General features: G+C 40.3%; 2 protein-coding genes across 8 annotated transcripts in view; one reads left to right on the top strand and one right to left on the bottom strand.

Annotated features, from left to right (window-relative positions):
* LOC129740125 (rhythmically expressed gene 2 protein-like) lies at window positions 1–1,388 on the top strand. Of its 3 annotated transcripts, none has more exons than XM_055731737.1 (2): window positions 1–219; window positions 460–1,388. In XM_055731737.1, the coding sequence occupies exon 2, from the start codon at window positions 471–473 to the stop codon at window positions 1,266–1,268; it is 798 nt and encodes a 265-aa protein (XP_055587712.1). In that variant the 5' UTR covers window positions 1–219; window positions 460–470; the 3' UTR covers window positions 1,269–1,388. The 3 variants fall into 3 exon arrangements, with proteins under 3 accessions (XP_055587712.1, XP_055587711.1, XP_055587710.1); XM_055731736.1 differs by having other exon boundaries at window positions 1–248; XM_055731735.1 differs by having other exon boundaries at window positions 1–232; window positions 460–1,387.
* LOC129740122 (E3 ubiquitin-protein ligase highwire) overlaps window positions 1,214–13,732 on the bottom strand; it is a 151,994-nt gene continuing 139,475 nt past the window's right edge. For all 5 annotated transcript variants that reach the window (XM_055731724.1, XM_055731725.1, XM_055731728.1 and 2 more), the window contains 7 exons: window positions 10,985–11,568; window positions 10,282–10,923; window positions 10,050–10,218; window positions 9,322–9,974; window positions 9,055–9,154; window positions 1,922–2,023; window positions 1,214–1,847 (listed from right to left, as the gene is read on the bottom strand). In XM_055731724.1, the coding sequence (XP_055587699.1) occupies window positions 1,566–1,847; window positions 1,922–2,023; window positions 9,055–9,154; window positions 9,322–9,974; window positions 10,050–10,218; window positions 10,282–10,923; window positions 10,985–11,568 (2,532 nt within the window). In that variant the 3' untranslated portion in view covers window positions 1,214–1,565. The remainder of the gene's footprint in view (window positions 1,848–1,921; window positions 2,024–9,054; window positions 9,155–9,321; window positions 9,975–10,049; window positions 10,219–10,281; window positions 10,924–10,984; window positions 11,569–13,732) is intronic.

Raw genomic sequence — 13,732 nt, 5'->3', positions numbered from 1 at the left:
GTCAAAGCACGAAAAGTTCGATCAAAACAAAGTGAATTCACAATGTCCTTGATAAGATTGTGCGATAAGACGCAGTGCCATCGTTCCATAAAGGAGAGAGTTGCATTGTGCTGTTGTGTGAAGAACTGCAGGGCCTGATTATGCCTATACAAACATTTCAGTCCATACAATAAACCCCAACGGTTGTCCTGTGTAAATAAAGTGCCGATTTGTCTGAAGGTATATCTAGCTGGTAAGTAGAATTAAGGGTGAGTTAAAACAAATAATGTAATGAGAACAAAGGGAAGAAGATTATCTAAGAAATATGAACATTGTTGCTGCACTCAAGTTTCAATGAAAGTTTAAAGTTCCATAGTACGGTCAATTATAGACGAGAACGATATTTATTACATTAAACGTGTTATTAAATATTAAAGTAGAATTTTTCTTTCTATCTGTATGCTTCCTTCTCCACTTTAGGACCTCCTATCATGAATGCAATCGGTTCGCGCAGCTTGGTAGCAAAGAACCTATCCCGGTTCAAGCTGATCACGTTCGATGTGACCGACACGTTGCTCAGATTCTCTCGTCCGCCGGAGGTGCAGTATGCGATGGCCGCCCGCCGTTTCGGCTTCAAAGATGTGAACGAAAACGGTCTGGCGCGCTCCTTCCGGCCCAACTTCCGCCGGATGGCCAAGGAGTATCCCAACTTTGGCAAAAGCTCGTCTCGCGATTGGCACTGGTGGTGGCGAACACTTGTCATGGACATTTTCCGTGATTCCCATCGGCACATGGATGAACCAATGCTCGAACGGATTGCCAGCCAACTGATAGAAGACTACAAAACACGAGAATGCTGGACAAAGATCGAACTGGCGGATCAGGTGATTCGATTGGCGCGGGAAAATTGCAGACAAGTTGGAATTATATCCAACTTTGATCCACGTTTGGGTGAGATCGTGAGCGATATGAGATTGCCACAGGTGGATTTCATACTCACGAGCTATGAGGCCGGGGCTTCAAAGCCAAGTCCTGAGATTTTTGCACAGGCTTTGGACCGGTGTCGTGGTACTGTGTCACCCAGCGAAGCGCTACACATCGGCAACACTCCCAAGCTGGACTATGTGGGTGCCCGAAATGCGGGCTGGTCGAGTGTTCTTGTCAATGTCGATGTTGATGTTGAGGAAGAAATGGAGATTTCACAAAATGGCAAAGTGAACTCGGGTCATGTGTTTAGAAATTTTGCAGATTTTATTAGTGTGCTAGAGACCGTGGAATTCAAGTGGTAGTTTTTTTTTTTAATTGTTCTGTGATAGTCTAGAAAAGTTGTTACATATATGTGTCTAACTGAACATACCAAAAACATCTAAGATATTTTCGAATAAATAACGAACAATATTACCTAAAATGTACTTGTATCACAAAGGGAATTAAGAGAAAGCCGTCTAATATTCAAGGTTTACTAGACAGTAGTATTAATTTACCTAAACGTATGGCAAGCTGACTTAAAATAACGGAAATACGATTATGTTTCATGTAGTGAAAAGCCTATCAGACTAGTCTTTACTAGACCACAACATTGATAATTAGAATGTATGAGCATTGCGACAAATGCCGCATCCCAGAGCAAATTCTTCCCCGGTGGGGGGATGAATGACATGCAGCGGACACTCTTCGCCGATCAGTTGCTTTGCCTTGGGGCCAGCGGGGCATTTGGGTAATTTGTTCTTCGGAATATTTGTCAAGCGCTGGAAATCGTCGTGGCAGGTGTCGCAAAAATGGGTCGTTCCGAAGCAGAAAAACACCGCCACCGAACAGCAGTAGCGGCACTTGTACTCCAGGAAATCGGTTCCATGCTTGGGGCACATCTGCGTGGAATATAGGTAAGAAAAAGATTTAAATATATTTTTAAAATGAACTTAATTGAATTAGTTTTCTATACCTTAGCTTTAACTACATCGCTGCAGCCACCGCAGACCAGTTCCTGGGGATTGTAATTCTCTCCTAGTTCGGCATCGCAACGCGCTTCACCACCATAATATGCCTGGAAGAAAGTAAGATCGTTTTTTAGTATATATTTAGTTGCGTAAAAACGTAAGTACTGATTCTTCCAACTTTTGGCACATAATGTTGATATAACCATCAGCAATCATAATACCATTGACTAGAATTAATAATCCTACCCCGCCCAAGATGAAGACCCTCCTCCGTACTACATTCATCGTAATGCCTCCTACACAGAAAATGATAACAGTTCTGAAGTTCTGGAGTGGCACTTCGACCACACTAAATCTTTACAAATGATTGACTGGAAGCTTAAATGAAGAAGAGTAAAAAATTACGTCCTCCTAAATAGTAGCAAACAGCTACAATCTGAGGAATGGCAACGCGCAAAATGAAAATACGCCAGTTATAGCCAAATATAGTAAGGTACACCGGGGTAAGTGTGGACGCGGGGTAAGTGTGGACGATGGCTATAAAAACAATACTGTGCACTATTTTTTCAAACTTTTGATGCAGAATGTTCAATTTACTTGTAATCTATCCAATAACTGTGAAAAAGATACGATTCAGACAATAACGGATGTTTACAGCGACTTTTTCGGAATTTTCTATTTTCAATTACGATGTCGAGTTGATGTGCATCTTTTTCAATTGCAAATTTCTCCTTAACTAGCTGGCTCTCGATGAAAAACTCTACATTGAAACAATCCTTACATTCCAAACAACCAGTTAGGAAAAGAAACGGCGGTTAAAAATGAAGAAAAAAGAGTTTATTTCCAAAAAACTAAAATTTTGTCTCCAACCCCTACCTGGGGTAAGTGTGGACGGCTTTAAAAAGACTTGATGTTTACACATTTTTTCAATTTTCTGTCCTTTATCCTTTATAAGTTTGTATTATTTAGCTATATTTAGCATTCGGATCATGAAAATTTGAGTAAAGTACTTATTTGTTCTGTGTTTTTGATAAAATCGGATCTCGTGTGTTGTAACATAAATTACACACTATAATTATAGTATCATGAACTTTTTTTAAAATTTTGGACGGTTCGAGCAATAAAGTAACGTGTTCAACCTAGAAAATACATTTTTTTTTTTAAATTTCCTGAAAAATCAAAGGGAAAATCTACCGTCCACACTTACCTCATAAAGCGGGGTAAGTGAAGACACCAGCCGTCCATAACGATTTACGTGATAACTTTTTTCGCTTTGCTTCTATCGAGCTCATCTCTTCAGCTTTTGTAAACAACATATTCTGCATCACATTGAACGTCAATTTATCAAAATTGCTCCACTGCTGATTTTTTAATGATTTTTTAAAGTTGAACTATACGAAAACCCGTCCACACTTACCCCGGTGTACCTTATATGCATTAGAGTGCCCCAAAATGACCCGACATTTGAAAAAGTTATTCGCTGCAGGCTTAAATTGATCCTAGGCCTAGTACAAGGTCTTATGCCAAATTTGGGCCAGATCGGATCAGGGGAAGGGTCGCTCAAAGAGCCTGAAGTTTTTATGGGATTTTGAGACATTTTGTTTGGGAGGAGCATGAAAATAAAGGTTTTCATGAATAACTTTGGTCCCATTCGGCCAATTTCTTTTGAAAACGGGTTTTCTCAAAGCCTAGACTTTGACAATAATTTCATCCGAAGAATGCATTTCGATTCGACTTATGATAAAAAAGTTATTAAACTTCAAAAACGGGCTATTGTTTTTAAGAATGATATTCATCACTGTTAATGCTGCTTCAAAATGTTCGAAGCAGTGTCTCTCATTAATAGTGCTAAAAGCTTAATGACTTTTGTGTCTTAACTTGAATCGAAATGCAGTCTTCAGATGAAATATTTGTCATAGTTTATGCTTTAAGAAAAACCGAAAAAAAGAATTCGGTCGGAGGGGACCAAAGTTATTCATGGAAAACTGGATTTTCGTGTTTCTCTCGAACAAAATGTCCCGAAATCCCATACAAACTTTAGGCTCTTTGAACGACCCCTTCCCGTGATCCGATCTGGCCCAAATTTGGCATGAAACCTTGTACTAGGTCTAGGATCAATTTAAGCCTGCAGTGCATAACTTTTTCAAATGTCGGGCCATTTGGGGCACTCTAATATGCATGTATGTTTGTATGAATGAAAACCCATCAGAGTGGCTAATAGACCTTTCGACCCGTGACGGTACGGTAAGTCTCAATCGCACATTCAAATATTGTTCATGCTATGTTGATGCTGGGGTCCATTACCACTGGCCTGGGACAGGTTAGACTCATCTGTTAGACAGGTCTAACTTGTCGGCGGAAAACCTGACGAAAGTACTTACACGTGTTTGTGAGGCAGCAATCACGAGGAGAGCTAATCGTTAAAACCCACATCCACCAGTTTATTGGTGTACTGAGGAAATCACGAATTAGCGTGCCAACTGCTTTCGCGCTGGGCGAAACATGCAGAGAGCACGACCTCAAACGGAAAAAGAAACGAGCGTAAGCCGCTTTTCAAAAATGCGAAAAGAAACCTCTGCAAGGCAATTAAAGAGTGTAAAAAGGCATGTTTAAGGAAACTTTGTCTTGATGCCAATGATCGACCATGGGTGATGCCTACAGGATAGTCATGGCAAAAAAACAAAAGCTGTAGCGCACCACCTGAAATGTGCCCCAACAACTTGAGGGGAAAAACGAGAGAGCTGTTCCCTCAACATAATATCATTAGCTAGTCGCAAGTCCCGTACGACTGGGATACGAGCGAAAAGGAGCTAATATCGTTGGAAGAACTGCGCGACATCGGAAAATCCCTTCAGCTGGAAAAGGCTCCCGGTCCAAATGGTATCCCGAACCAAGGCCGTGCGAACGGGGGGGGGGGGGGGGGGGGGGGTTTAGGGGTTAACCCCCCCCCATGAAGATTTTTTCCAAGTAAAATTTTCGCGGAGTTTTTTTCGCGGAGTAACAGGCGTTTACCCCTCCGATGCTCTACATAATTAGCAAATCAAATCTAAAAATTAATATTCTATACCCCATTACTCATAATTTTGATTAAAAAAATCATATATGCAATTAAAAATGTTCTGCTGATATGAAATATTCCAAGAAACCAATTTCAGACTAAATTCTATTTTGTGATTCTTGTTTTTCTAAATGCTCAACATCATATTTGAAAAGGTTTTGATAAATTACACAAGGCCACAATATTTACATTTTTCGAGGTGCAATGAATTTAAACGTAATTTTAACTTATTTATGTGCCCTGAATCTAAATATACAATTTTTCTATCAGCTTTAGTTGTTGAAATATCTTTTCTAAATAGGTTAAAATTATTTAAGGAAGGTCTGCGCTTTTTTAACAAAACTTGAAAAAAAACATAACATTTTAACATAAAAGTTTTGAATCAATTATCAAACTTTCCTTAAAACTTCAAATAATTTTGAGTTCTGCGAATAAAGTTGTATTAGTTTTCTATTTGTTTACTTTTCCTCATTTAACGAATTTTGAAACAATTTTTAAACAAATTGAACTTAAGATACTTTTTTAAGCATGAATCTAATCGTTTTGCAGGTTGCAAATATTTGATCAAATATCAGATTTCCTCTAAAATGTAGGTTCAAAAGTCAACCAGTTATCACTTTTCACTTAAAACTGGCACATTTTAAAACTCCATAATAATCAAAACTAAATGTGATAGTCCAAATTTGAAAAAAAACTCGAGTTCAGATCGCTTAAATCTACCAAATCAACCATTAAAACATAAGCACCAAAATGATGTTCCTTTGAGTTTTCAATTCAATTCTGTAAATAAGTTTTTATAATGGTAAGACGTGTTTATTGAAAAAAAAATCTTCTTAAAAGTTAAAAACTTATCTTTTTCAACTTAATATTTTGTTTAAATTTTCAAATGAATATATCGAATATTGTAGTACTTTTTTTTAATTTTTTTTAATAAACTTACCGAATTTTAAAGTCAAGCTATTTAAATTTTAAGAAGTGTTTTTGATAAGTTTGCCTATGTTTTAATCCTGAGTTTTTGTGTTCTATAAACATAAATCAATTTTATTTCTAATAAAAAATTCACTTTTCAAATCGCGATTTTTTTTAATACTAAACAATACAGCGGAATTGTTCAATCTACCCTTCAGTTGAAAATGAAGAAAAGAAATATAAATTAAGATGAATAACAAATAACAATGAATATCATTTTACTAACAATTTATCGAATTATTTTTTACCTGATCTGACGTTTATTTAAGAATTCAGACAGTTTTGAAATCCCTGGTTTAGAAATATTTATTTAAAATTTGATAACTAGTCTGCTTAGAAATTTTTTAAAGCTAATGCCTAGTTCAAGATAAGGAACATGATTTTGAAAAATTTATCATTGACTTACCAAAAATATTATTGGTTTGAAACTTTCATTTACATTTATTTTTTTGAAATTTTGATATAGTTTATTAGTAAAATTCATTTTTTTTTGTTTGTGTGATAATCATGAGTAAGAAAATTATGTTAGAAATTAATTTTCTTGTTGTATTTTTGGTATTCTTATTATTTTTAGCTAAATTTAAATTTCGAAAACCCCCCCCATGGACGGGGCCTTCGCACGGGCCTGTCCCGAACATTGAAGTTAAGGCCGCGATTATGGAATTTCCCGAAATGTTCCGATCGTCACTGCAAATTTGTATTGAAGAGAGGTTGTTTCCAGAGGTTTGGGAACGGCAGAAGCTGGTTCTGCTGCCCAAACCAGGAAAGCCATTGGGGAACCCATCAGTAACGTTGTTGGAATTGTTTCATCACGTATCCGGAACGAACAAACCGGGCAATTTTATATAAAAACCTGGAAAAATCCGGGCATTTGATTTAAAAAATAATGACCTCAAATCCGGGCAATATCCGGGCAAATTTTCTCAAAACCCAAAAATTGTCCTTCAAAAACTAAGAAAAAAATTAAAATTTGTTTTTTCTTCGTCAAAACTTATCGACAGAGGAAGTCAGCGACGGATTACTCAACGAAATCGTCAAGCTAAGAGCTTCAGAGGCTTTAGAAGCGACAGAGAGCTGGAGGCACTCCAAGAGTTTGGCTCACCACAAAACCGAGATGGCCCTGATATAAAACCTGATTTCACTGCAAACAGGCAGGATTACAGTTACATCATGCATTATCGAATCAAAGCACGAGCTTAAATATTTGAGTGTGATGATTGACGATCGGCTCAGCTTCAAAAACCACGGTGAGTATGTGTGCAAGGAGGCGGCAACAGCAACGGCCGCACTCATGAGGATAATGGCGAACAACTCGGGGATCCGAAGTAGTCAGCGGAAGATAATTTCGAGTGTGGTTCCGTCAATTTTTCGGTATAGAGGGGCAGCCTGGAAATCTGGTCTTAACATCCAGTGTAACCAGCAGAAGCTGAACAGTGTACAAAGGCGAATAAATTTGCGGGTCATCAGTGCATACCGCATCGTTTCGTCGGAGGCTGCATGCGTTGAAGCGGAAGCTATGCCCATCTCGGTTTTGATGCTGGAGGACTCCTATTGCTACGAAAATAAAGGCACGCAAAACGTGAGAACACGAGCCAGAGAAAGCTCCATGGCCAACTGGTAGCAGCTGTGGGACAGCTCAGAAAGAGGAAGGTGGACCCATCGTTTGATCCCAAATATCAAGGAGTGGATGGAGAGAAAGCATGGCGAAGTGGATTTCTACATGACGCAATTCCTGACTGGTCATGGATGCTTCATGAAGTATCACCACAGCTTCGGACATGTCTGCCTAACACGCGGTGAAGTGGACGAGACACCCGAACACGTGATATTCTGCTGTCCAAGATTTGAAGAGGAAAGTGCCAACATATTCGCCGCCTGCGGACCAGAAACGACAGCGGACAACATGTTGCAGAAAATGTGTGATGACATCAACACATGGCTGGCAGTCAGCGATGGGCTCGCCCGGATAATGACTGCTCTGAAAAGGAGTTGAAGACTGACGCAAATTGCGATCGACGTAGGATAACGTAACTTAACTTTACTAAGCATAATGGGTCCGAAGCAAGCAAATGAACTACGCTGAACAAACAGCGTAGCCGATCAGACCACGACACGTGAATATGATCTCGGCCTGTCAAGATGGTATTTAATTTAAATATGAACTTCTAAGCGAGTGTTGCATACGCGCTGAATTAGACCCCTTCAGAAGTAATGCCTTAGGACAATTCCGGTTTGGAAAATGGTCTGAGGTCATTGTCGACCCATTGGTTCCATGTAAACACGGCCACCACCACAGAACATCAGTCACTAGAGGGGTTTCGAGGTTCCTGAAAGGTTTACTGAACCAATGTCAGGTGAACCGTTTTACTACAAGGTTTTAACATAGAAGGATTATGGGCAATTATGGTCGGAACAAATAAACGTCTTGCTGAAGCAAAATATTGGGTTATCGATGCAAGCTTTGAAAGTGTGCCATCGTTGTTCCGGCAAGTGCTCACTATTCATGGTTTGTGTTTCACACCATGTGAAAAAAACCCACTGATATATGTTCTAACGAGCACTAAAACTGAACATATGTACAGAGAGATATTAGCGTCGTTGGTGTCCAAAGGTTTGTTAATCGGAGATCACATCCCGAGCACGAAATCAGCAATAAGTTGAAAAGTCATTTTACTTTTTTTAAGTGGTGCGCTACACAAATTTTCAAAGAACCTACTTGATTCGCACTAATCTTGAAATCCATCCACTAATCTTTTATGTTCAAAAAATCTTATTTAACTCTTAAAAACCCTATCCACAGAGAACAGACGTACAAGCTCGAACAAAAAATCTTCCAAAAAGTGTGTAAAATTTCAAATGCTGACATTCAAAAAATACGTTAGAAATTGACTTGAAATAGTGCCATCTATTGCGCCGTTCAAAAGTTACAAATCAAATTTTCAAGTGGGCAGTTTTCGAAAAGGCCCAGCCAAAAAACAAAAAAATTGTTATAAAAACAGTCGTTGGAAATTTTACACAAGTTTCATGGGCTAGCTTGTATGTCTGTTCTCTGTGCCCTATCCATAAACTACTAGTTAATCAATTCGTTTTCATATATTTTTGATTCCTTACCTTTTCACATTGACTGCACACATAGTACGCATAGCGTTCCATCGCATATGCTGCCAAATCTTTGCTGTCCAGATTTTTAGCAACCCCTTCGTATTCCAACCTATTGGAAAAATAAAAAAAAAGAATTACTACCAACATATTTTTTTAACAACAACGACATTAGAATAAACTATCTAAAATTTTGTTGGCTCTCTTGTTTGAGCGTTTACAATGAAAATTTGTTCGAGAAGAAACACAAATTTGACTCATGACGTTAAAAATACATACCTCATCAAAGCCTTCCTCTTGACGTCGGTCTTCAGAGCAACAATCGGTTCCAATATTTCGGTTAGTGCCAAATGCTGTATGTCCATTTTACAGATGGGGCACTGGGAGAACCCAAAACTTATTCTGGGCCCGTTCCAGCGCCGGGTAAGAACAGCTTTGCAGCAATGAAAATGGAACACATGCCCACAGTCCAGCTGAATGGAAGGTGCCGACGAAAGCGCTTCCGTAAAACAAATCATGCACATATCGTCGGCGTCTTGTGTCAGTTTCGGTTCCTTCCCACTGGCTTTGCTCTCCGACGACAGACATTTCTGCTGCAAACATGGCAAACATTTGTCCTCGTTGATGATTCCTCCACACAGATGTCCGCATGGTAAGATTTTCGTACACGCACTGGCGGCATATTCCTGACACTGTTGATCCACGCAAACGTTGCCAACCGCTAGCAAACCCGTGGTACCGGTGACGCCACAGAAACGACAAACTCCTATAGCATTCGGCGGATCGCAGATCAGTGCACTGTTCCCATTGCGGAACTCTAACATACCCTTGAGTGTTTTCGAATCTACGAGTGCCAACAGCCAGAACAGCTTTGCTCGACCACAGCTTTCGTGTAGCTCAACACGGATAGCCTCTTCCTCTTCCTTGCAAACCTGAAAAGTTATATGTTTGTTAAAAATTTCATAAGTTTTACCAATTTTATGATAAACTATTAAAGTGATCCTTACAGTTCGATAATGGTTTCTGGTTTTCCTGTTGAGGTGCAAAAAGCGATCGCAGTCCGAGCAAAGTGCTCCACAAAGGCTACAGATGATCATGGCATATGTCACATCGTCGTCGTGATTGGAACATAGCGGCCTGGACTCTGACTGTTTGGACCATTGACTGGACGACAATCTAAGGATGACAAATACACTCATGAGATCGGATGCACGATTTTTTTTTTATTTTTCAACTTACTTCTCAACGTGATCACGATCCAAAACGCACAAACTAGCCAGTGCCAGCCATAGGGTTGGCGTGGTCATACATGTTTCCGGTACTCGGTAGACATCCGACAGCCGAGTTATGTTGAGAATGCATTCGGCTATTGCGGCTTTGGTGATCAGAGACCACTTCTCCGACAGCTTACCGTGAGCCATATCGCGAATCAGTACCATGATGTTCTCCGCCTGCTTCGAGGAAATAGTTCCGTTAAGAAACCAGCGTGGCTTTGTGGCAGCTTCTATTCGAACAAGCGGTTTATTCACTGACCGACAGGCCGTTTCGAAATCCACCGTATTATCGTCATTGGTTCGATCGTCTAGAAACTCCGACGAAGAACCTTCAAAGTCGTACTGTTCGCATGGTACCGGACTTTCCTTCAGCACCGTTCCAGGCGAAATTGTTTGTCCCGGTCGGTCGGATTCCACGTTACTTATCTGGGAGTTTGTCAGGGATATTTTATTCAATGTACTCTTCTCATAATCATCAATTTTACAAATATTCATATACCGCCACAGTTTCATCGTTGGCGGATTTTTGTTAGAATTGTTTTTCACTTTAATTTGTACCTGCAAGGCTTTTGCAATCACGGCTAGAAAAATATCCAAAATACCACACCTGAAAAAAGAAAATCATTTTCATTATTAGTTGAACTAATGAATACAAATTTCAAACATACTTATTCATATTAAAAGTCTCATTGTTCTGGCTGAGAAGATTGAAATCCGTCTCAGGGACCTTCTCCACGACCAAAAGCTCGCACAATGTTTCCGGTGAAATTTCCGGCAAAATTCTTCTGATCAAGGCCGTCACCTGGCGCTGCACTCGATCACTTCCGGTGTGTAGTAACGAAAACAGATCCTTCAACAGACCCTGCTGATGAGACAAATACGATCGACCCACGGCACTTCCCGACAGAGCCAGGACCATGCTCAACATCTCGAAGCAGTAGGTGTCGTTCAGTTTGAGATTTTCCTCGAAATCGGTCTCATTATCGGCGCTGAAGATCACATTATGCTCCCACTCTTCCCGGGAACGGAGGGCCTCTTTCTGGATCGCGTGAACAATGTGCACTATTATCTGCTTCTGAAGGTGGCTCAACTTGCTGCGGCTGAACAGAATACCGACCATGTGCTCACGCAGATCGAGAGACTCGGTTGAGGAAGAAATAACGGCCGATTCCACGATCTTGGACGAGGTTGGTGTGTTCACTCCGGCGTATGCGTAATTTTTACCACTCTCCAGGATGAGTTTGCCGAAAACCTGATGGAGAAGATTTGAATGAGATTAAAAATACAGAGTTTTTTTCATCACATAAAACTATAATTTCTATTCTTCATGCCTTTTACTTGGCAAAGGGTTGAATTTGAAAAAGCAGATGAGCACACGACGCTAAAGCATCACTTGCGTCATCCAAGATTGTATAAAAATTTTAACATGTGCCATATTATAAGCTCAATCTAAGTAACATCTGAATCAAAGCAATCGAAAGATTCCTTTAAATTCAATCACGGTATTTCGATTGCTTTGATTCAGTTGAATCATTCAACCAAGTAGGTTCACAACACAATAGACTGAGTAACTTAATATTCGAATCATAGCAATCAGAATTTTCAGATTTTCGACGGAAAAGAGATTACATTTACACTTCAAGATGTTCAAGTCCATCGAAGGAGAATCTTCCGGAAGGCACACGGAGGAAATTTTCTGAGGCAGAGCAAGCAACTTTCTGATCAAAACCGACGAATGATGGCCTTAAATGGAAAGTGTCAATAAGCAAGAAGCACACAAATGCTCAACGAACAATCCGGGGTTCGTTCAGGACGGTGCCAAGCTTAAGCAGAGGATATTGTCGAACACTTCCGGCTGATCCATGAAGATGACCTCGTCTCCGAGACTTCTTTGTAGATACGCACTCACAGCATCCATTTGCTCGATGTCCAAGTCGTGCTCCACTGCAAGTGCCAGCAGACGTCAAATCGTCGAATACCGGACCATCGGTGAAAAGACCTCGTCGTAGTCGATTCCTGGACGTTGCGAACACCCCTTCACGACAAGATGCGCCTTGTAGTTGTCGATTCGTCCGTCAGTATCCCGCTAGGTCCTTGGTCGGTCTTTCGGCAAATTAGCTTACACACAAAACTTTCGAGGCCGGAAATTAGCAAAATTTTGCTCAAATTTGACCAGCTAGAAATTTAGCAACCAATTTAGTAAATTTTTTCTGCTAGAATTTTAGCAAACGAGAGAAAAAGTTAGCCGCCGGAATATTTTGCCAAAATTTTAGCAAAAACCGACGGAAAAGACCGCGGGGGATTTTGAATTCAAATTTATTATTTTTTCTTTGGAAATTCGGAAAGTACTATGAAAAAGACACCACCGATTCTTTGACTCCATTTATTTAAAAAAGATCGTTTCACTAAACACTTTTTGCACTTGATCTTCAAAACTGGTCTTCCGCCTGGGTGCAAAATAATGCGGTCGATCTGAAAATTCGCTTCCTTTCTGTCGATCATTGTGGCAATGATGGCCGGCAGGAGCAACCTGATGAAAAAAAAACAAAGAATTTCACATATTAGAAGCCGCATTTTCTCATAGTCGGATCGGTCCTTACCTGTACGCTTCCGATATCAATTAATCCACCGTTCCGTCGTCCACTTGACAATCAAATGCTCCGCCAGCAGTGAGCCCGTTTTCGTAACCGCACAACAACCGTTCGTTCATTGGTTTCTTCCTTAAAAAACACAAAATTTTGCACTTCAAAATCGGACAAGCCGTTCATGTCCTAATCATTTGTTTACCTGTATACACTATGGTCGCTGACTTTGTTAGCCCCGTCTCCACAGGTTCCACCAACATCTACCTATTTTTGTCAAGCGCACAGATTCGCGTCGAATTGTTTTTTTTTCTAGTAGCCGGCGGCTGCTATCCGAACAAAGCGGCTAGTAAGCCCGCTTTTTTACTAAATCCAAGTAAAACAAGCATATTGCTATCACGTTAGTAAAACACCCCTTATTGCTAATCGAAAGTAACGCAGTATTTTTGCTAAGTGAAGCCTCGAAAGTTTTGTGTGTACTCCCAGGTTTGATTCTCCTCCAAAGCTTTGATCGTGCCACACAAGCCTGAGTGCACCAGATCCAGAAAACCCTTCCCTTAAAAGCACTTGAAGGAAGCCGATTTCGGGCGTGCTTCCCTTCGATACATGCGACACATTCCGGACCATTTCAAACCGTCGACCACCGATTGCATTTTCGTCATGTTCTGCTGACCGAGATGACCTAAGCGTTTGTGCCACATTTCTGCGCTTACAGCCAGCAACGAACTATCCATCTTGCGATTGAGTCGAAATAGCCCCTCTTGATGAGTTTCAGAAGCTATAATGTTGCCGCTCTTCTTGCGAACCTTACAGCCTTTTGCGTCGAACAAAACC

This window comes from Uranotaenia lowii, chromosome 1 (assembly GCF_029784155.1).
Source record: "Uranotaenia lowii strain MFRU-FL chromosome 1, ASM2978415v1, whole genome shotgun sequence".
NCBI lineage: Eukaryota > Metazoa > Arthropoda > Insecta > Diptera > Culicidae > Uranotaenia > Uranotaenia lowii.
This window is presented reverse-complemented; position numbering and strand designations above follow the sequence as displayed.

Bases quoted from the DNA above. Each gene is read 5' to 3' on its own strand.
- LOC129740125 (XM_055731737.1), top strand. From the start codon at position 471: ATGAATGCAATCGGTTCGCGCAGCTTGGTAGCAAAGAACCTATCCCGG.